The sequence below is a fragment of the Rhipicephalus sanguineus genome, chromosome 1 (assembly GCF_013339695.2).
Source record: "Rhipicephalus sanguineus isolate Rsan-2018 chromosome 1, BIME_Rsan_1.4, whole genome shotgun sequence".
Taxonomy (NCBI): Eukaryota; Metazoa; Arthropoda; class Arachnida; order Ixodida; family Ixodidae; genus Rhipicephalus; species Rhipicephalus sanguineus.
Genome location: NC_051176.1, coordinates 230,668,446 through 230,692,765, shown reverse-complemented (window position 1 = coordinate 230,692,765; position 24,320 = coordinate 230,668,446). Strand labels below are relative to the sequence as shown.

The 24,320-nt window shown below is 43.3% G+C and overlaps 1 protein-coding gene across 1 annotated transcript in view; it reads right to left on the bottom strand.

Moving 5' to 3' along the window:
• Positions 1-807: 807 nt before the first annotated feature.
• LOC119374064 (protein Jumonji-like) overlaps positions 808-24,320 on the bottom strand; it is an 83,987-nt gene continuing 60,474 nt past the window's right edge. Inside the window, 6 exon segments of the mRNA XM_037644128.2 lie at positions 808-1,098; positions 1,491-1,595; positions 8,149-8,305; positions 9,367-9,503; positions 18,019-18,201; positions 22,967-23,075. Of these exon segments, the coding sequence (XP_037500056.1) occupies positions 1,027-1,098; positions 1,491-1,595; positions 8,149-8,305; positions 9,367-9,503; positions 18,019-18,201; positions 22,967-23,075 (763 nt within the window). The 3' untranslated portion in view covers positions 808-1,026.

Sequence of the window (24,320 nt, the reverse complement as noted above, 5' to 3'; positions counted from 1 at the left end):
TCTAGCACTACACTGCTATTTCACGTGAAGGCTAAGAGGCTGACGTTAACCCACATTAGGATTTCAAATTGACAACTATTTCCTGAGGCAGCAAACTACTAGAATTATGATGGCAGTTGTGCGAATAGGTGTTACAAAAGGAAAAAAACATAAATTGAGGGCATTGTGTCTGTGAATGCATATTTTGTACCACTTATTTGTGCTCAAAGAAAAAAATATAATCAAATTCAAAGTAGCTTCTTACTACTGTGGTAAAATGAAGCATGCCAGGTAACCATGACCTAAGACGTGTACGAAATTAGCTGAATCAAACTATGACGCCTTAGTTACAACCACACTTCCTTAGAAAGCCATTCACTGAGCCACAAAGTAAGTAAACACATACAAAATCAAAAAATGTAAATGAAACATGATGCTATGACCCAGTTGCAGTAAATTGCAACTTCATGAAAATTAGGAGGCATGAAATATGCAAAAAAAGTAGAACTTGTACAGTTGCACATAAACAACCACGTCACATTGAGAGGTAAACCTATCAACGCAGCTATATCACAGTCCTGTACTACGTGTACTCCCAGTTCACTTGAGAGGTCTCACTCTATGATTAGTTGGCAGAGGACTTAGACAACCAGTGAAGCATACAAAGGAGCAAGTGAACTCTACCCACTTCTCTGCATGCCAAGCAAAATGGGCACTTTTCCACACCAACAAAACAATCAGCTGTAAATCAGGGGCAGCTAAAGGGGGCAAGAGATAAAAGAGCCAAAGCCCGGCTACACCACCAATGAAAAAGGAGAATACCCCCACCCCCTCAAGGGAATTGTGGTGCTGCCCTTGCTCCTAACACAGAGCATAACCACTGTCCATCCCTATAATAACTAGTAACACTTCAGCATTAGTACACTTCTTTTTTAGAGTCCTACATCAGATAGAATATACACCATGAACAACACAGTGTTGACTGACAATTTCTTCCATGTTCACTTCTTCTTGGCTATTTTCTTTTCAGCGGAGATGACTCGGAGTCTACCTCGTTTGAGAACTCTCCTGGGACTCTAGGTGTTGCTCGAGCTTCCGCAGTATGGACCTGAGCTCATCCTTGTAGAAAAAAAAAAGACAAACAAGAAATGTGGTTTGTAAGTACTTCATGAGGTCAACAATAAAAGTACTAGAACAATTATCCCATGACACATTTATAAAGTGATGCAGTTAAGGCAGAGCAAGAAATATGGGTGATAAGATGCTGGCAACGAAAGGAATGCAAAATGAATAAGTAGACTGAGAAGTGGGGATGACAGGTCTGAGCAGCACTCAGAAGCTGCACATCTTAGAAAGCAAGCATGAATTCTCCTGCAAAACTCCCACAAAGGCCCATGCTGTGTGCAGAGGGTGATATTCACTTAAGCATCCTTTTTTGATTTAGGATCACTGAGCCAGCATGGTCTGAATTTAGAAGAAGTGAGGTAAAACACATAGAGTCCTATTCATACCATGTCATAGGTGTAAAGAAGCTTCCAAGACTTCATGTTTTTCCTCTGCAGGCAATGCACAGCATGCTCTAGGCAGTACAGGATGTCATCTTGCATGTTCACAACCTGCATAAAAGATTGCTTTAGCAGTAGTATCTGTGCAAGCAGAGCCTTCAAGATCAGTCTACAAAGTTTTTAGCTTGTATAGACCTCGTGAGATGGTATGGTGGCGCTACTGCTCTCGCCCTCTATCGGGCTAGCGGCGCACTGTTAGGATTGTCACCTACGGGCCCGTCTGCATGTTTCAAGGCGGCGGCTACGGTTGCGGCGGCTGCTGTTCTCCAAACGCCACCGTAGTTCTTTTTTTTTTTGTCTGCGTGTGTAAATAGTACGCTGTGCTAACTTATGTTTATTTTTGTTTTTCTTCCTGTCTGAAAAACTTCTCAAACTACAGCCGTTAAAGCTGTAGCCGAAAAACCAGCATTCAGCGACTCTTGTTAACGCAAGCATTCAACAAGACTTCGTCCCCTTTTTGCCTCAAGCTATTCGAGAGAGACAGGCACTCCTCAGTCCGTCTTTTGATGAAAACCGAACTGCGAGCCCTACCAAAAAAAAAAAAAAAAAAAAAAAAAAGCCGACAAAACACAGCTAGTTCTTTTCCGTCCCTTGGACACTACGCGCGGAACAGTAGATTACCCCCCCCCCCCTCCCACACACAAACACGCTCACAACGCACACACACACACACAGGCGAGCGCTCACAAACACTTTACAGACAGTGAGACTGCAAGCGCCCACCCATCAGTTGGTCACTGGTTGTCGTCTGCTGGGAAAGCGCATCGCCAGACAAGGCCGCCAGCCCGCGTGTGAACGTGAGGACAAGAAGAGACGATCGTGTGTTGTTCTGCGGTTTCCGTAGGATTGAAATTGCAATAACGTGTGTTTCAAAAGGAGTTCTTGGTCGCTTGGTACGAAGTTGCACGCGAGTGGTCGGTGTGTCGTCTGAAAGAAGAATTGATGTGCGTGATGGAATCTTTCGACATTGGGAAATGCAGAGTGCAATCGAAAACCGTGGACTACGAAGTACGAGTGGAGGTGAGCTTTTGATTTTTCAGTGCTCTACGTGTGCTGAGCCATACCGAACTGTTTTCGTTCCCAACGAAGAGGACGCGGCAAATTTGTGTCTGATTCCGCACTGGCTACCCCTGCTCGCCGCTCTGGCCGGCAAGAAATCACGCGTGAGAGCAGAAGACGCAGACAGGCGCATTGCCCCTCTAGGTGGCCGTTGTCAGCCTGCTATCTTCCTATTTCTTTGTGACCTTGTAAGCTTGTGTATACATTTAAAACAAATAATAAAATGCGAAAAAGAAAACGCACGAGAGTGGGGACACTTATAGACGGAATTCGAGGCGTTGCTTACGCAGCCCCGCACAGCTGCGGTAGAGTTGTCTTTCATTTTCGTCCGACTTCTGAGGTAACCCGCAGAATTTTAAAGCTAGTGTCTTCGGAACGGTGTTCCTACAGCTGTTGTGCCAGCCATGCACGCGAAAGTACGAAAAAGTACTGGACTACTGCGACGTTTTTACGTCCTTTCGGCGAGGAGCCCTGCGTTTCTACCGTGACTGTGCGCCCGGGAGCAACAAACGACAATCTCAACTTTTCCGCCGCGGGCGTCTGGTGGCACTGCCTGTTCGGTTCAAAGCTGCAGCGCACTAAGCCTATACACAGTCGTCTTGCTGAGACAGCATTGCTAAAAGATGACACTTCAAGGGTTTGCCAAGACAGGCTTTCATCAACAAAGTGGTCAGACCAGTGATACATATTATCACCACTATTTGCATAATAGGCAAAAGAAAAATCTAGCAGCAAGGTTTTATTCATTTCTACTGCCTATATGTGAATATGCTGGGACAGTATGGGATCTGTCCACATACACAAATATAAAGTGACGTTAAAATGTGCAGTGAAAGGCAGCTAGGTTTATTTTTAATCAGTATAGGTGGAAAAAGCTCCCAACGGTTCTTTTATAGGCTGAAAATCCAGAGTCCCTTTAAAAAACGTATGCTATCGTGAAAGGCAAAAATGTTCTATCTGACATATGATGACAAACTTCGATTGAACAAAATCATGTTATACACTTTCCAGGAATTCTTCTTGCCCCCGTACAATTCGTGAATGGAAGTGCATATCAAGAGATATAGCTGAGTAAGTGCCCTTCGGTTCCCGCTTTCGCTAATGCACTTGAAATACTGAATTGAAAATATCCTTATCATCAAGCAATGTAAAGTACCTCTTCCATTTTATGCTTGTGCAGTGATTGTGCTTTCTCAATATTGTGCCTGATGTGTCCAATGCACACAACACATCAACTGCCCAGAGTTTCCAGTTGTCTTTTTGCTCTAGTTTATTGACACGTGTGTGTGTACACACGCACACACACACGATGCTTTCCATGACTATGCCATGCCTTGCTGGTGACGTATCCAATGCTTGCGACACTGCTATATTACATCATCCAAATAATGTTATACTCAGTGTCAATGTTATACTCCGAGAACTCTAACGCCGTTAATTTTGCCATCATAGGTTATTAACAGAGGAAAAATCAAGTTCAAAGTTTCATTTTTAAATTTTGTGACGAAATCTCCCCGTGTGACGTCACGGATTTCAAAGTGTATTTATCGTATTTTGGCGCCATTGGCTTAACAAAATTACCCCAAACTTGTATGTTAAGCCTATGACCCCCTCAGAGGACAATCTACTTCATTTTTACCGATTAGGAACTACGTAGTCGCTAGTAGGCGCACTCAAAACAGGTGATGTCACGGCAAATAGTGCCGAAACCTTAAGGTCGCGTCGCCACTTACATTTCGTTTTTGCATGTTTTCTCGCTTACTAAGCGTCTTCTCGCAGTAAGCATGGTGTTTTTGATGTCGTGAAAGAGTGCTTTACTAATATGAAAAAATCGTTTTGCTCTTTATGTCCCTTTAAGGCCTATATACAGGCTAGCAGTACCTACAAAATAACTAAACAAACAAATAAACAACGTTCCTTTCACCCCACAACAGTATTGTGATAGTTATGAACTCTGCTTTCACTGTTCAAAAGTTATGGTGCTGTATTTAATAAAAGTAACATGGGCCTCAGGAGCATAGCCAGGATTGTATTTCGAAAGGGGTCTGACCCTCCATAAGTATGTACATGTGTGTATCTCTGCATACATATCTCCTGCAAAAGTCTGAGGAAAATGGGGGAGGGTGGATCTCAACTGTCGGATTCTCTTAAGATGTGGCTGATGCCAGTTCAACTTCAGTAAGTATTACTTGCAATATGACTCACTAACACTAAACCTTGATTATCATTGCACCGAGATTCTGCATTAAGTTTACATTAGCTTTTATTTTTGTCAATTGCAATGGCTTCCTACCCTGCAATAAAATGAACAGTGTTTCTCTACAGTAATGCCATGGGTACAAAAACACTATGAGCAGGCTACGCAAGCATAAACTGGGCAAACTGACATCTGTTGTTGCTCCCTTTCTATACAGGGTGACAACTTGATCATTCAGTGCAAGCTCCCTCCACAAAACTGTGCTGCATCTGCACCGTATGAAACAAGACATTATGCATCAAAAGAACAATGATATCGAAAGAAGCTCGACTCTGCCATGACATAATGGAAATAAGCAAAAGTAATCGGTTGGTGTACTACACAAATAGTCTGAGTTTAACAGTGGCATGCTACTTGCCAGTGTATTCTTAGGCTATCCAGAAACTATACAATGTAATCATGCAGCCAAGCACAAGTTTGCAGGTAGGACATATGACATGGTGTTTCAGTAACTGTGGTGGCACAATGCGAAAATACAAATCTGCTGTCTTCGAGTGCACAATGCAGAGATTGGCTGAATATGTTTATCCGAATAAGCTGTGTAAACCACAGAGAGATGCTGAACACGAAAAAAAAAAAAAAGACATAATGCATTGCTTTACATGTCCTCTCAATCTTTCTTCCATAGCTCAGCATCATTTACTTTCACCATGCTACGAGTTAGGTAACAAAAAACTCAGTATTGTGCATATGATATGCAAAAGCACTCATGCCCTGCTGTGCAAGCAACATTTAGGTGTTGGAGCGGGCAAAGCATCACACACGCTGGCAGAGTAGCAGACAGCATGCTTACAGCAACTGCCTTTGGCTCAATGAGTCAGTGCAAACAGTCCTAAAAGCTATATGTAGTGAGTGGCACCCACCTGAGCACCGTCATGTTTGGTAGATAACCCTTAAACATCATTCAGTGAAATATTTGCTAGAAAAAAAGCTTAACATGACAGTTCAAATCTAGCTTCATTCTGGACCATCTAGCTATTGGAGTTAAAAGTGGCAATGCAGAGCATCCTATGCTATGAATGTTCCTTTTCAAGTATGGTTGCACACAATGCCATCTCCTAATTGATGCCAGGAGCAAGTGTGGTGACCTCTTATGAATACAAGCATGCAGAATCACAACATTCAGCCTTTCAGCCAACATAATAGAATTTCCTTAAAAACCAGACAATATCTTAGTTTTGGGTGCAATTGCATACTTCATCTGCTGACAGAGAAAAAAAAAAATTCAATTTCTGCTGGTATTTTCTCTGTAGACTGTCAGAAAATGAAGTAGTATTACCAAATTCTTATCACATAGTTAATTCTACTTAGCAGAGAGGTATACAGTTTCTGCCCTTTTCTTCTTCCCATCTCTTATGAAAGTTTTATAAAATTATGAGTAAACAAAATCTAGTTCTTGAAAATATTCATACACTATCTTGATTATTTCCAATGCACCCCAGTTCCTCTATGGCAATGTTTCTCGCAAACAAAAAAGCTTCATCTTCTATGCGCGTAAGAAGTGCAGTTTACTTTACAAAATACTACAGATAAAACAAAACTTTACTTTGTACAGCTGCCAATATTTGTACTGCAAAGTGTCTTTTATTGCACTGTAGAACACTTGCAAAGCAGGCTGCCTTTTCGAGCTCAGAACCCTCGGCCGCACCACTTCGCTCTCCTCCTTGTCGTTCGCTTGTCCAGACACTGATATACAATAATATTGGGGTGTGCGAATATTCGAAATTTCGAATATTTTTCGAATAGTGTTTGCTATTCGATTCGATTCGCACTGAAATTTTACTATTCGAACTATTCGAACTTCCCAAAGACAAATACAGTCAACGTCCGGTTGAAAGTGACCCCTTCAGATTTTCAATTTGCTTCACCTCATTACACTTTCGTATTGCGGCAAAGCTGCCTTTCAAGCTCCGTTACGGTCGAACTTAGCCAAGAGACAAAGTTTGGTTAAAAGTGGTCCCTAGATTTTCAATATGCTTCACCTCATCACACCTCCGTATTGCGGCAAAGCTGCCTTTCAAGCTCCGCTACGGTCGAACTTAGTCGAGAGACAGTCGTCCGTTTGGAAGTGGTCTCTAGATTTTCAATATGCTTCACCTCATCACAACCCCGTATTGCGGCAAAGCTGCCTTTTAAGCTCCGCTACGGTCGCAAATGTATTAACTCAAGAAAACGCTGGTTCCAATATGGAGATGAAAGATGTGGCAGAGTTGGGGGCTCAATTAATGCTGTTTGGACCTGAAATTTGGGCAGGAAGTCTGAAAAAATCGGACGCCGAAGCTTTTAGCATCCAAAATTTTAGATGTTCTTATATATCGACGTTTACGAGGCAGATTCGGAACTCCGGAATTGAAGGGAGCACACCCTTGTCTGCCACATCAGTTGGCCTTCCAGAGAAGTTGAAAGAGAAGGAGAGGCTGAGGAAACGGCATCTCTGCCTATCACGTGTAAAGTGTTGTCGGCAACACTTTGGTTGCACCAAATCATGCACATAAATACAATTCGGCCGCTACAATGCCTCATTCTTGATAAGAAAGACAACTATGAAATATGACCCCACCAGCGCTTCATCAACCTAGCGAAAAGAAACACTTTCACAAGAACATACTTAGGGATTCTCTACAACTTTTTCTGTAATTTCACTTCGAATTATTCGAAAAATGTTTGAGAAATATTCGAAAATTATTCGAAATGATTCGATTCGATTCGCACTCAATCTTTATTATTCGAATTCGCTTCGCACCCAAAATTTTGCTATTCGCACAGCTCTAACAATAATTCATTCAGATGTGTATCAGAATAAAGCTTTACTTAGTTCTGAGCCACGTTCCAATCTGTTCCATCCTGTGACGGGGAAAAATTGCCATCCACCCGTTGGCAGCACAAAGCTACGGGGTAATCCACATGGTTTTCTCAGAAAGAAAAGCTTTGTAGTTGATAAAAAATCTGTCCTGATCCGGGTTAAAACCCAGGACGAACGCCTCTGTGGGGCTGTCACTCTACTAATCAAGCTAACTAGGAGTCTAGCAGTTGGCAGAGCGAGGGCAAATTAATTGACAATTACAAACGGCTGGATGGCAATTTTCCCTTTCAAAAACCCTTTCTCCATATTGCGGAATTCTGCAGAACTGACTGGCCATGCCCATCTTATGTCTTGTGCTCTAGCGTTGGTATTGTATAATGGAAAACCCACAAACCTAATGCAAAAACAAGTTCACAGCTATCTAGTATTTCAAGAGAGACAGAATTCTTTAGCAAGTCCTCCTGAACAAGAACAGAAACACATACCATGGAGACATGACAACTGATGCGGCAGAAGTCACACTCGTGATTGCTATCTTCAGGTCGTAGCCTTGGCCGCTTCGCTTTCTTTGGTTCTGCTGCTTCATCAAAGCGAAGGCGCTCAAACGTCTTCAGACCCATTTCCACAAGCTGGGTACGATACCTTTGCTCATTTTCACTGCATGCAAAGCACAAAAAACAGATGCTTTTTTCCTCATCTCAAGACTTTTAGTACCACAACTTGTCAAGTAACAAACTGGAAATGTGCACGCCCTCAACATTAATATACCTCCTTACATAACTATGTGTTAAATTAAACAGACCAATACAGCATGTCAAAAGTTTCTTGCAGCAATAAAAACACAGTCAATGTAACTTTAGTTCCTAGCAGCCACAGTGATATGCATATTGCTCAGGGACACATCAGGACTGGCTTTCTGAGCTCAGGTTAGAAGATGCAATGGTAGTGTAAGGATCTACTTGTAATTGTAATAATCTTTACAAAACATGAAAACCTCCCCATCCGAATTGGTGGACATGAAAAATGGTAGTATTAAGGAGAAATATATTTACACACTTGCTTAAAAGTGGCACATCTTTCCTAATAGCTTGGCTGGGCACAGCACCAAATATTTCCTCAATTAAAAACAAGACATGAGTGGTCCCTGCCAATAAGTTTATCTTTCAGTTAATGTTGCAGCTTCCCCTTCTCCCCTCTTTTGTCTCCATGCACCCTGATTAAATTTTAAAGCTAACACACTGGTTTGTTAGGGGAGCTGCAACACATTTCGAAATTTTGCAAGAAGAAATATGGCAATGCATTGCATGGTACATTTTGAGTCTGTATTTCTGGAGACTGGTGCTTATTATGCATAATGTTATAAGCAGAAAACTGTGCTATGAGTACTGGCTGACTTTATTCAATTACATGCTCACAAAATAATTATTTTCAGAAGATAATTAGTCAGCTTTTGTTGGCTAACAAATGTATTGGCAATTATCACAAATTATAATGTACAGTACTGCTTGATCAGCAAAGAGTGTTTATCTCAAAAGCATCATTTTTTATAATCAAGAAGCCTGCACAGAAGCATGCAGTAGTATAGTGTAGTAGAGCCAAAAGAAACTGCTACACGTCATTTTAGACAATTGTTTTTAAAAAGGAAGATGTGAGCATACCAGTAGCTCTGCAAGATAAAAATTCTATTCAGGTCATGACAGAACTTGTGTAACACACCACATTTTCGAAGGAGAGGAAGGGTCCAACGACAGGTGTCCAGGTTCTCTCGATGTTCAGTTGCAATTCCCAAGATCAATTTTTCAAAGGAGAATGTTGGCGGTTCACAGCTGGCTTTCATGTGCTGCACACAATAAGCAGGGGTGGAAGCGGGCTTGAGTGTTTTGGAGCAGCTCAGGGAGCAGGCATAATGCTGTTTTGGAGCAGCTTTGGAGCACCAAAATGTGTATTTTGGAGCAATGAAAGTTAGTTTTGGAGCAGAATTCTAGGGTCAAACATCACTGTTGTGTAATCTTTTTTTTTATTTCTGCTAAACACTAGAAGTTCCAACGATTTTAGAAAACATACAATACTAATGAACCAACCACACTTAACACATAAGATATATATATATATATATATATATATATATATATATATATATGCGTACGTGTTATTATTAAAACATCACAGCTGTGATAGAGCAATGACTCAGAAAAACGACATAAGCGATGTTTTGAATAGCTACACTTGACTAGACTGACAAATAAAAAACGTTCATGGGAATGAACATTTTTCAGCAGCGGCGTTTTTGCGCCGCGTTTGCCGGGTTGCTACATTTTCGTCAAAAGCCTACGCCGGCTTCAAACTGTTCCTTCGAAATGCGCGCAGGTCCAAGCGCCGTCTGGAGGCACTCGAAGAAACCAAGCAAAGACGCGTCTGCACCCTAAACTCCGCTTGTTGGACGAGCGAGCGCCGCGCCGCGTGAGGTGTTTCCAATTAGGAAGACGCGGTGGCGCGATTTTGAGATGGCGTTCGTCAAAATGACGGGCGCGACTCTCCGACCACGTGTGAGTCGCGCATGAAATCATGCCATTTGGGACGCAACAGTGCGATTTCGCAAAGGCGTTCCTCAAAAAACACGCGCGTCCCTACAAACGCGCGTAAATCGCGCCAAAAACTGCGCCATGCGGTTCCACCTTTTCCCTTCAAGTTCCCTTCCAAGATTTGTCAATTACTGGTGTCGCTTATATGCACGCAAATATGGTACATGAGGTGCGATGGTACTAGATGTTGCAAGCGCACAATCTGTTTCGCGTGGTTCTGTTTTCGTACTATGTATACCTCACGTTCGTCTGAATAATAAGCGTTCCAAGTGTCTATCTCATACTTTTTTGTATATTTCTTCACTCGCCCCCTCATGTATAAAACCACACAGCAACGGCGGTGAGCGGATGGTACGAGCTACAGCGTACTCAACCACGAGCCGAGCGCAGGTTCTGACGAACAAAAATCGAACAACGCGACTGATCACACTGGCGAGACTAAGCTCGTCGGTGCACGAGCGCGTTTACATGCTGCATTTATAGCGTCTAAGGGCTTGTGTGCAATGCGAAAAATTCTCCACATGGTGCGCTCTCACTAGAGAAAATGAGTTTCGAAAATGGTATAACCGACTTACATAAACCGAAGCCTTGTGAGTGGTTTCGCGGTTGGTAGTGGCTTCACTGACCGCAAACGGATAAAATGTTTCTTTCTCACGCAGACTTATGACACAATATCCATCTTACACACTCAGCTATACAGCAGTTTCCTTGATGCAAAGTTTCTAAATAATGGTCGCGCGTTTACGTCCACGGCAGCTGCTCGCACTATCCTCATGGCCTCACATCAAATTAAATATTCGCAGTAAATAGAACCTTTTCGACATTATCAAGCGTCAACACACTTACTTTCATTCATGTTCGCAATCCGAGGCCACGATGACAGCAACCGCCTCGTGCGCGCAGCACGTCGAAAAACTCTGTTGCCACCGGCGCCATCGAAATATGGCTGCACAACTCACTTTCTTGAATCTAAAAATGTTGCTTTCTTGTAGCTAGCTCCTGTACAGGCTCGCTAGCTTTTTTGCGCCTTCGACAACGTCATGAGAGCGCGCCATGTGATGTGATGATGATATTAGAGTGACCTAGAATAGGGGGAGTGTCCAAAGCGCCGCGCGAATACACGGGAGGAGCGAGGGCTTTTTGCAGTGAACTTCCGCGCCGCGGCGCTGCTGTGCCGGACCCGTGGGCTTTCTCCGCGGCGGAAGCCGCGTCAGAGCGGCGAGCGTCTGCTACGCGCCTGATATTTTGGCCGCTATTAGCTAAAATTGCGGAAATTTGGGCAGTATTTAATACTGCGTCACTGCAACATAATACTGTAGCGACTCATCACACAGAGAATGCGTTTGTGCGTTCATGTGTTGTGAAACGGGGATTTTGTATATATCCTTTCAGCTGGTTTGTCACCGCATTGGTTCACACTTCCGCGGCTGTTTGAGGAACGCATCCTGCGCGCACCTCATCGTGAGAGAAGGCGCTTAACTTACTTTCGTGTGGAATGACGAACGTAAACTCGCTGCAGGAGAGAATTAACTGGAGATAACCATGAGAACGTAGCAGATACGCACGTAGTAACTAGCTCATGCTAACGCGTTTGGACCCTTCATATTCTATCTTTTATTGGGAGCATTCAATTTGTTTTACAAGGCTGCCTCCCGCGCTTTGCTGTTTCAAGCCATTTCATGCAAAGCCGAATGTGTCAGTCGGCATGGCCGCGGTACCAAAAGTAAAAAATTACTTGCTGTCATGATGTGCGCGGTAGGCTCATTTGGTGCGCGGTGTTTGTGGGTTTGTGCTGTGCCGTGCGCCGACGAAGACGACGATGAGATAAGAAAAAGGCGGAATCGTGTCGTCTAAGTCAAGCCAAGCCATGGGAAGAAGATAGAGGAGGAAGACGACGAGGGGGCGTTCGAGAACGGAAACCGAACGAAGCAGTCGCAGGGTGAAGCGCTCGTCGGGTCCTGGTCCCGAAGCCTACCCCTGTGCCTGGTGACCGCTCGAGCCTGGCTACCGTCTACCAGGTGCTCCAGCAGCTGGCGCCGGTCCGTTGTTCTCGGACCCGGGCGTACTCCAGACCTGGGCCTACTACTGGCTGTCCGGGACGTCTTTGCCACACCGGCTTTGCCGCACGCTCCGCTCCGACCATGCCTGTGTCATCGCTGCTGTCGGCGTAAGATGCAGCACAACTCATCGACTGATCCGCCCTCGACCGTCACACGGTGAAGTGATCACACAAATCTTGTGTAGTGCAGTGGGGGAATACGCTGAGGGTCAGACCTTGAGTCCTTCAAGAACGTGTGTCGTGCTAGTAGCTATAGGGCAGTTCTTCGCTGTTGCATTGTAACGCGCCAAGCTTCATCATCATTTTGTGGCATTAAAGCCTTATAACGTCAAGCTGCAAATGTCTTCGTCCGTCTCGGCAACAATTCTTTAAGTTGCCGTGATTACCTGAACCTTATCCCTCACACTTGCGTAACTCGCGTCTCGTTCACTTGGTATACGAAAATTGGCACGGAGAGGCACGAATGTATGTAAGTCTAACATGACCGATAGGTCATGGCATCACTAACTTGACATATGCTTGCTAATTGCGTAACAACTATAACAATAATAACATGGTGTGTGGCGCACAAACCCGCTTTCTTTAGCCAGAAAGAATTCTGACGATGTGTGGTCTGACGATTTGTTTCCGTCAGGTGATAAAAAACGTGGCGGTCACCAATATCGATGCCAACATGTAAGACTTACCCATACATTTTGAAGAACTGACCGCACAGGTAAAATGTATGCAAAAAAATTACATGAAAAAAAAAGACACGGTCCCTTATGCAATTCGCCTGAGACGACTTGAAAGCGAAAGCCATCTTCTTCATTTTTGTCAGTCGATGCATTGATCCTCCTCCGCCCCTCTCCGAAAGCTTTCTGCACATAACGTGGTTTCGGAGTGCCCACAGGATCGAAGGCATTTGCAAGCTTTCTGCACCTCGCCTGCTTTTACATTGCCTCCGTGATCGGCCACCAATCATGGAGGCAATGCAAAGCGACCATGTCATGTGATGACGTCACATTGAATGGCGTCATAGTGACGTCACAAGTTTTGTCGATCTGTGACGTCATGGTGACATCATCGCGTGATGATTTTTAGCATCACTCGTGTTGGCGACGCTGGAAGCCGACGGTCAATTTCCGTGTTTGATGAGTCATCTAAGGCTTTAGCCTTAAAAAAAACAAGACAAATCAAAGTAAATGAAACGATAACAGTGCAACATCATGTATGCCTCACTTCATGTTACGAGCGATCGCCCGAAAACAAACGTGATTCTCAGCTCAGAGCAGCTGAATGCACGCATCTGCGGGACAAAAGAGGCTTGCTTTACCCGTCTGGTCATCCCTTTATATTTATTCAACAGATGGCCAGACACGCTGTTTAAATACGGAGCTTCAGCACGAAATTGTGGTGTATGCTATACAGTTGAACCCCTTTATAAGAGGCACGCATGGGGGAGAAATTCTTGCCTGTTATATGAGATGTCTCTTATAAGCAGGGTACTAAATTATGCATTTTCCTATCAACCCTTACTTTCATGTAGCACGCTGGTGTCTCTTATACCCCACGTGTCTCTTATAACAGTGTCTCTTATAAAGGGGTTCAACTGTATTGAGGTCATCAGGAAAAAGCAGGAAATTGTGGTCGGGTGCCGTGCTGACGCACACTCAATTGCCGCAGAAACAATTGTATTTTATGTAACTACTCGTCCACATCTTTTTGTAAAGTCTCTGAACCGGGCGAACGCTAACCGCCGAGAACCGTGAACATATCTGAAGTTGAGAATGAGTTGTTTGAAACTGTTTTCATTCGTATGGTGAAGGCTTGAAATGCACGCATCTCGCGCGAACGTTTCATAGTGACGGTCAGCGATTCCTGTAGATAGAAACTATAAGACCGACGCATGAGTGACCACAGCTGGCTCCGAAACATCTAGTCGATGTTATATACCCCCCCCCCCCTCTCTCTCTCTCTCTACACACACACACACACATATATATATATATATATATATATATATATATATATATATCTGCAGGGAATAACTTCTTGGATGCCGGTAAATAATATGAATAAAAAGAAGACACACGTCGAAAAACAGAATGGTTTCTTTACGTTTCGCATTTCTTCAGGCTAGGCACATAAGGCATCTCTGCATTTGAACAATTTTCTGAAGTGATTGAGATATTACACTTCTCTTTTTCAATTTCTTACCGCATTTTCGTTCAGGCAGCTATTTAACTCGTACAGCAAGAATGGGGGTATTTGTAACTTTATTTCATGATATCTGAATATTTGTAAAGCATTTTCTATATTACGCCTTTTATGCATAAACATGTGGAATAAGGTTAGTTTACCTGGCATCGCTTTTCTTTTCAAATGTTTGCGCACGGTGCATGAGCCTTGTGCGCTACCTTAGAAGCAAAAATAAGCCAACGGCATTGCGGTCGTATGGCCGTCTCTACTCATTTTTTGTTTCCCTTGCGTCTTCCCGGTGTGCTCTGTCCATAATAAAGTTCTATAGTGGAGGCTAATGAATTGTCGAATAAAGCGGTGTGCAGATGGCTAGCAAACCACTGGCAACCATGATTAAAAAGCTCGTAGTGTGAAGTGGTCACTGCGCGTAAGTATTTCAGCTGACTGCGCGTGTAATTTAGCTTTTTTTTATTACTCTTACTTCTTGCATGCGTGATGCTATTGCCCGATTACTCGTGCGAATAAGTTTTTTTCGTTCTTTCCTTGTGCGTGTCCGTTTTGCGCATTTTTACGCACGTATCAACGTTCTTGAACTCTGTGACCGGAACTAGGCCACGCTGATGCCACTTGACAAATGATTTTTTGCATTTTGTTGTTGCCCCAGCACTAACACAACGCTTAAAGATGAAAAAGCTCCATTCCGCACCGCATTATAAAAGTTAAGTAGACTTCAAGTGCCCTGTGTGGAAACTCAGCGCAAAAAACTACAGCGCGTAGCAGACGTCCCTCGCTTTCCACGCGCGGAAAGCCCACGGGTCCGGCGCAGCAGCGGCGTGGCACGGGAGTTCAATGCAGAAGGCCCACGCGGGAGCCGGCGCTTTGGACACTCCCCCTATTCTAGGTCACTCTAATGATATAAGCTCGCATAGGCGCGCCATGACACGGATGACAGCGGCACATGAAGGCACCAAGCGTAGCCTCGGTGATCGGTTTCGGCAGCGCGCCAGAGCCCATCGCGGAGGCCGTGCAACAAAGACAGCTTTGGAGCAGTTTCGGCGCAATATTGTGTTTTGGAGCAGGATGGCACAGCAGAAGCGGAGTGGCGCAGCGTGGCGCAAATGGCGCAGCACTTCCACCCTGAATAAGGGATGACACTATTATAACTAGAGACCAGATTTTAGGCAAATGCCTATTTTGTTCCTTGCACTTCTGTCGTGCCATTTTGATATATGAGCATGAATTAGAGGTTAAGAAGGGCTTTTATAGTGTTTTTATAGTGCCTATAAATGCCTATTTTTGGCATTCGTGCCTAAATGCTTACAAATGCCTATAAATGCCTATTTTCAAAATTGGTGCTTATATGAACGCATTTTTAGCCCCAAGTTTCACTCCCTGTGCTGTTTGATACTGTTATTCATGTTACCGCGTAACATTGACTGTTGGGAACTATGGGGTTCAACCTAGTCCTCTAGTTCAACCAACTACTGGAAACAACCGCTAGCAGCAGTGACGTGGGACACGTCAGCGGAAAGGAGAGTGAAGAGGGGGGGGGGGGGGGAAAAAAAAAAGAGAGAGAGAGAGAGAGAAAGAAAATGTAACGTGCATGCAGCTTTTGTTTTGTTTGCAATTTACTTTTTAAGGTGTTCACTGCAGTAGCGTAGCCATAAATTTTTTTTTTTCGGGGGCGGGGTTCAGCCATACTTTATGTATGTTCATGCATGCGTTTGTATGTGTGCGTGTATATACACACCCACAAAACTGAAAAGGCAGAGGGGGGGGGGTGACCCCTCCCTCCGCCTGGCTACGCCAGTGGTTCACTGACAGGGGAGAAATTGGCTCTATGCGATTTGACCTGGCCAATAGGAGAGTCCCTCTTTTCTGGTCTTTTATCAATCTGGCTGTCTGCTCCTGCTCTGCCCTTCTCAGTCATGCCGAAAAGACACCCAGCAGTGTGTTGATTCGATAGTGGACACTTGACTCCCCGTGCAGAATACGGAAGAGATTGTGTTCTGCTAACCGTGCAGGACAAGGCACAATTGCACGGCTCTGTTCAACTGTTGGCGCCTTTGTGCCTTCTTAAGCAATGACATTTTTGTTTTCCTATCGTAGATAGAGGTCGCGCACGTCTTCGTTTGAAATTATTTGCATTTATGTGAAAGTTTATTGTGCCTATATTTACGATATTGGAGGCCTAAAACATTGTTTTGCCTGCCTATTTTTGGAGCCTAAAACGAGCTTTTTAAATGCCTAGAAATCCAGTCTCTAATTATAACATAATTAAATGATGTGAAATCACACGAGGCAAAATGTTGTATTATGTTACATGACACTTCAAGAAAAATGATATGATACCAGTTCAGTAATGTAGCGTTTTGGCCGTGTTGGTATGACATGATGTAGGTTTTAGTGCATAAAAGGACACGGAAGAATGTTCATTTCAGCTTGAAATAAGTGCTGTTGCAAATGAGTGCGTGTGTGTACCAGATCTCTCTGTATCCTTGCCCTTTCGTGTGCTACAACTATCCAAGAAATAATCTTGTTAAGTAAGCTCATAATTAGATGCTGATGGTCATATCTCCATATAAGTGGACCGTCTAATCATGACCCTTGTCATAAAACCCTTTGTAATTGTATAAATGCAGATACAAAGATATAAAATGATGCAAGAGGCTAGGATGTTGAGCTGCATCTTGCATTTTTGTGTCAACTCATGGTACCTGAAAGATACCTTAAAGGCAGTTTTCATCATCTTTGGTGACAGAATTGTCTTGACAAAACTGATGCAAATTTCCACAAAAGCTGACAGCAATATAATGCACCCCACTTCGCTCACATCCACAAGCACGTGACTTTACATCCAGGATAGTTATTTCATGTAATCCCTTTTGATTTTATTTTGAAAAGGCCAGAAGCAATGTACCCAAGCAGGTACCATAGGACCGAGTAGTAGTGGTATCAAAAAGATAGCGGATGTAAAAAATAATTGGTGCTCTCACTTAACATACAATGGAGAGTGAATCCACATTACCCAATAACTATAGGTACAGCATAAGGCAAGTAACAAACTGCAGTAAAATATCTGATGTGCATCCAAGCCACACCCTTCCACCTTTACTTAATCTCTTACAATTTTCTTTACCAACTGGAAGACCTCCTCCTAGATGCCATCAGGTGGCCTGTGGGGAGCCATATAATACTAATTTGCCCCCATGTATGATTTGAATTTCAAACATATGCTTTATGGCATTCATAGCATAACTCCATCTATTATCGGAAAGATGCAGCCATATAACAAAAGCTGTTCATGTGCCTTGACACAGGAGGGGAATTGACAGAGGGGCCAGTTTTTGTTAAATGTGTTGTTAAATGTGATACATGCATGCTTATAAAATGTCATAAGTTTAATTATTACCTTATCTGTACTCCACTACCCATAAGTGGCATTGAAAACAGAATAACGAAGAAGCACTGTTTCAAACTAGCAATACTATACATACAGTGGTAACAGTGCACACAGAGGCTGCAACACCCACCTCAAAGCATTCTGCTGCCTGGAGTAACCAATCTTGGGTGGCGAAGTAGACAGACTCGGACACAGAGTAGCCACATGCAATGGTGGAGGTGAAGGCACCTGGAAAAATGACCACAAACTGCCCTTTCTCCTGGACCAAACGGCTCAAGGGGCAGCCATGTTCCACAAGTTGAGGAGGAGGCACCTAACGAAAAGGAAAAAAGAAATGCATACGCTAATGCAGAATGCCACATCCAACCTTCACCACATGAAAACATGGCTCATATCAAAGCATCAAAGCTGCAAGCATCGCACACTCAGACTGGTCCCACCCATTTGGAGGCAGCAGAGATTGGTGGCATGATTGGACAAAAAGCATGCAATACACATCCAATGTCACTAACCCTACTATGTCGCAAGCGTAATTGAGATGCTCATTGAGATAGGGTTTGCAGTGGTAGCTGTGAAAGCGACAAGCTACAGCCCAATATGAGATATACAGCAGACTCTCATTAAATGGAACCTGAAGGGACCAGGAAAGTATGTTCCATTTAACAGGAGTTCCGGTTACTGGGAGATGAACAGGGTTGCAGAATACAAGTACAAAACCAATCATAATCGAGGCAGTTTCATTTAAGCAGCAGTTCCGTTTAAGAGATTTCTGTTTACTGAGAGTCTATTGCACTGCGAATGAAAGAGGAAATGATACAGAGAAAACTGAAAGCGCACCCATGGATGTGAACGGCAGCTACTGCTCTCCATGGTGAGTGCCTCGTGCCCTTCCTTGTTCAAACGGGATACAGCAACCAGAAAATGTATCATACAATCACAGCTTGGCTATGTACTAAATGTGGTGTTGAAAAATCGACATTTACAGGGAACAGAGGATCATTACCTCGTAAAAAATGAGATTCAACTTTATTGCATCATTTGTTCTGTTCTAAACTGCAAACAGTGGTGCCTGGAAATCATAGAAAACAGGACTGTACTAAGAAGGTTTTGCTGTAGTGTGGCAGTGTGCCACTTTTGAGAAAAAAATTTTACAATTGTACTCCAAAAGTTATAATTATGGTTTTCGCTTATAGGGCTTAAAGGGCCAGTAAACAACCCCGAGGTTCAAAAATTGTAATGAAGAGAAATATGCGCACTTTTGTGATGTGAACATGCTGCCGCAAGAATTTTGCGAGTACGTGCTATAATAAGGAATATACAGGGGTTAGAACATCCGTTTCAGCTGGTTTCAAATTTTTGCGCGGCCTCGCCACCCTTCTCCGCCACAGGGAGGGGAAGGCGTAGCCCGTCGTCGTGATTCCGCCCAATTCGGCAACGTGACAGGACGTCGGCAATTGACGTCATTGGCGAGCTTCCGCTTGCTGCGGCCCCTGGTTGTTTATTGTTTACATTGTTGCACGTGCTCCGTAACTTTACGGGCAGTTTTCAGCTCTTCGGTATTTTTAAACTTTTGTGACAGTTCACAATGCAGCAGGAATGCATGCTTGCTTTCCAAGACGACGAAGGGGCACGAGAGAAAAGAACCCTGCTTGCCGCGCATGCAACAAGAAAACCAAGCAAGCGCAACCCGTCTGAGCTACCGGAGGTTCCCCCTCTCTCCCCTCAATTTGCAGCCGACAAGTGAACAATGCTTCCTCTACGTGTTGCTCCTGTTGTAGGCCAAGTGCGTGCAGGTGCTATGCAGAGCGAGGAATATATGCGCAACAACCCGACAACTGCGTGGCCGAAACCGCATCACCGCAGGGCCAAGAAACAAGGCGCAGTTTCGTGCCGGTGGGTGGGAACAGGAACTGACGTTAACTTGTTGAGACGTGGTTTAGACCAATCGACGAGCTCAGTGGTACGCCAAGTTAACCATGGGCAAGTTTGCGTCACTGCGCGTACTAGGGGGATTGGTCAGGCGAAGGAAAGAAGCACGGGAATTGTTTTTCAAAATGGAGAGTCTGCGCGGTGCGCGCGCCGTAATATTCGGAAAATGTGACCGCCGCGGTCTACTGTACGAATTGGCGAACTCGTTCGGGGCGTGTAAAAAAAAAAAAGTTGGAGTCTGTTTACTGGCCCTTTAAGTAAATTTAAACTTTAAAATGATGACGTTGTTAAAAATGTAAAAAATAAAATTTATAAAAATCAAAATGTGCCAAAATATGCATGCTGCGTCAACAGCCATAAATGCAAAACGGTTGGTGCGATTCAAACGTGACTTGGTAGTGAGGACAATATCCTGTGCATCTAACCTCCACGATCACAACACCTCTAAGCTAAGGTGCGTTATCATAAAAAGACTTATAAAGTTGATATTTGGCAGGTTTGTTTTGCACACAATTGGCCATAGTACAAAACGTTACCACTCGTTTTCAATCATTCTGCTTGAATGCACAGTTCTGCCTTTAAAGAAATAGCACGCAAAATTTCAAGTGAAAATACTTATTGGAAGTAAAGTTATCACTGTTCGCATAACTGTACCACGAAAAATTGTGTTTTGAGAAAAATGGCTTTAAAAGATTTGAACCGAATGTCCATGTAACAAAAAAACATTCAATATGTCTGAAATTTACCAGGCTCATAGCTTTGGACCTCCTTTGAAGCAGCGCAATCTCCATTTGAGCGAGCTGAAGCACGTATTGTTTTTTCTAGCTTGTTTTGCGTCTCCAGCTGACTCTCATCCACGTGCTCCAGAGTGGATTCACCCTTGGTATACTGATTCCCTAACTTGCGTCGATGCTTCCTTTTTGTCCTATACTTTGCCAGATTTCATGGAGTGCTATAACTTTTTCCTTGAAAGTCCAGAACTAAGTGCAAGAGCTCAAAACGGCGTAAGAAAAAACAGAGACAGCCGAGCGACAACAACAGTGTCGCAGCTGTGTAGTGGAAATATTAAAATGAATCGAAAACATCATGTCCCACAAGCTTTAGAACATACCTAGACAACTTTGCATTGCGAAGAGACATTTACGATGAGATGGCAGGTGTTGTGGAATCAGAAACCTTCAGTTTTGGTTTCGGACGAGTCTAGGAGGGGTTGGAAAAATGGTCATGACTTTCGAACGGCTCAAGATAACTACATAATTCTTTTTGCTAAATATTCTTGAATAGACAGGGAGCGTGAAAATGTTAAATCCAAAAAAAAAAAAAAAAGTTCTTTTTTTTAAAAATGCGTTTTTGAAGGTGGTGACCTGCCTTAACGCGAGTGCAGGCTCAGTGCACATCATCTGTCAAAACAACCTGTCATACGAAGACTATATTGTACACTGTATCTTCAGTTGCTGATGCCAATGCAAAGAAACTTCTGGAAGGAAGCTGTGGCACGAGTGCTAAAACTTTACTAAAATCTCACTGATTATTTTGACTGCCTCATCACTGTGGGTGAGTACTGGGTGCACCATTATGTGAACATGGAACAAGATCACAAAGGAAACAGCAAAAGCACCTGTATACGCCATTGCCAAAAAAGGCCGGAGCTGTGCCGTCATCAGGAGCATCATGCTGAGCCTCTTGTGAAAATGCTATGGTCACTTCTGACAGATTATGCCCGAGAGGGGCAAACCATTACGTAACGTGCTATTATGAGGTTCTCATTGAGTTGCGAAACGATATCGAGGCAAACTGTAGAAGAAAGCTCAAAAGAGGCACCAGTCTCTTCCATGACAATGCATAAACTCAGGTGACAGTGAGGGATGTGGCCTCCTTAGGCTATGAAATTTTTTACCCTCCTCTATATCCACCCGACCCAGTGACTTCTGTTTCCCTTACATGAAGAACCATCTCTGCAGGAAGCTAAGGAAGTGGTAACGCAAATGGAGCTCATGCTGAACTCTCATCAGAATGAGGTGCTCTACAGCGACAGTCTGTGGCATTTCATCCACCGGGGTCAGAAATCCATGGCAGTGGGGGCAGGATATGTAAAGAAAGAATAAACTTCCAGCAACGTGTTACATTATAGTTTAATGTTTCTTCCTTCATGGCGACAGTACAAACTTTCTAAACACTCTTCACAGCAAGCTCTCCGCCTCTAAAAACCAAGAACACAAAGGCAATAAACATGGGCAATTCTTCAATGCAAAAAAGACTCACTTTTGATTGAGAACATGAACCACCTGCTGCCTATGTGTACATGCTTGTGAGTACTATGTGGATGGGTTTGTCTCTATGCATGCATTCATGGACATGTGTGTAAAGTAAAAAGTTTATTCAGAAAAATTGGGCTCTGTGAAAGATGCTGGAGAGCATGGAGGGTGGAGAGGAGAGAGATAAAATGCATGAACATTAAGAAGAGCTCTGTACCAATGACTGCTGGTGGAGAAGTGTACCAAATCAATCTAGCATGAATGTGCCAAGCCCAACGACGAGATAATTAGGCACAGTGATGTGTTAAGGCGTAAGACACCTGGTCCTCATTAACATCTACGTAGCAACTTGTCAGCACAGAGCTCTTATATCTGGCTCAATGGCAGCAGTAAATCAGCACCCCTTTTCCTTTAGCTACAGATGTGTGCATACTGCAGAAAATGCAAGAGCTAGCTCTATCAAGAATTCAAATTTAGGCTTACATCATCACAGCTCTCTAAAACCTTCCCTTCAACTTCTTCCCTTCCCATACACTATCCTCTTCATTCATCTGGTTTTGAATCTCATTTTGTGGAAAAATGCAGACATAAATCACCATTCCTGAGAAGTACCTGCAATAGCGATATCATTTTTTTCATGTGTGTGTAAAGTTTTACTTCTTGCTAGGGCTGCTCATCTGAAGCACTCTATTCTGGCATCCAGAGTTCAGTAAAAAAATCTTGACACAAAAATATGAAAAATGCAGGACATCTATGCCAGCCAACTATATCGCATGGAAATCTACCTACATTACATATTGAAATATAATAGTACTAGCTGATAAGAACTTCTCGCATATAATCAAAACTATTGCCAACAAACTTAAAAACTGCACATCACAAGGCAAGTCTTACCATGGCACAGTCTGAAGGAAGCCAGATAACACTGTCCTTGCAAACCTGTGGCATTATCTCCTTCATTGCTGCACGAAACCGGTCCGAGCTATGTGCTGGAACACTGTACCTGCACATTAAAAACATTCACATCGAGCAATGACCTGGCAATAACTGTACACAAGTAAACATTGCAAAAGAACTAGGAGTCAACAAAGTATTTCTCCCATTTGCATGCCAAATGATCTTCAGGGCCCTTAATCCATAAACAAATCTAATTCAAAATACTATACCAACCTCTGGCTATTAAGAAGCACATGGTGAAAAATCAAAACTTGCTATGAAGGTGATTTTCGAGCAGTTAGCTATACTAGACTGCATTGGTACTTCTTACTAGTATGGTGTTTATTCCCAATGACAAAGAAAAGCCATAAGATAACAAATGCCAGTAATGAGCATAGAGTAGTCACAAAATTCCAGGGTTAAGAACTGGAATTGTGTATAAATGTTGATAACAGATAAATATTTCAGTTTAACACAGTTGGGACACTCAGCACTCTTGTGTCCCTTGGTAATGTTTTCCCCACATAAGATAGAAGTCTGTACAATGGCACGGTGGTAGAGAACATGACACTAGTGTTTTGATGCTAATGCCACCTGAAGGTGGTGAAAAGTATTTACTCAACTGTAATGCAACTATGATTGTAATGCGAGGGGTGACTTTTCGTTGCGTCCAAGAAAAAATAGTTATTTCAGTATTCGATTGCAACGCAAGGGTCTACTTTGGGTAGCAAAGGTCTCGCGTTACGTTCGAGTAAATACGGTACTCAGGTGCGAGGGGAACTTGCTTCTTTTTCTTGGGGCTGTGGAGGATCATGCCATGCACATGACAGTGCACTCCCTGGAAGAGATGTGCAGATGATCTCTCATTCGTTTGAATGTGCCTATGTAGATTTGTCTACTTTGCTTGAAAATGACTTCGTCATGAGTTACCAGCAAGAGGTGAACATAATTGCTTGGTATCTTTGAATGGCGAGTAGAACATCCTCAATTCTTCAATGCATTTTATTCATTACGTAATTCAGCTAGCTGACATTATTGTGCAAAAGGTGCAATAAATGCCTTTTTGTTTTTATGATTGTGTACTGCATCCTTTGTTGCTACACCACATATGAAGCTACAACGTAATGAAAATTGATCAGCTACACTTTATCTTGGAATCTACTTTCAGTGCAGAAAAGGCTATGCAGCGCTTGAACCAATCACGTAAGTGCGGATGGTGTCAATCACGTAAATGCGGATGGTGTCAATTCACAATGTACAGTGTAGACCGTTTATAAATGAAGTCGCTGGAGTTGCGAATACCTGCACTATA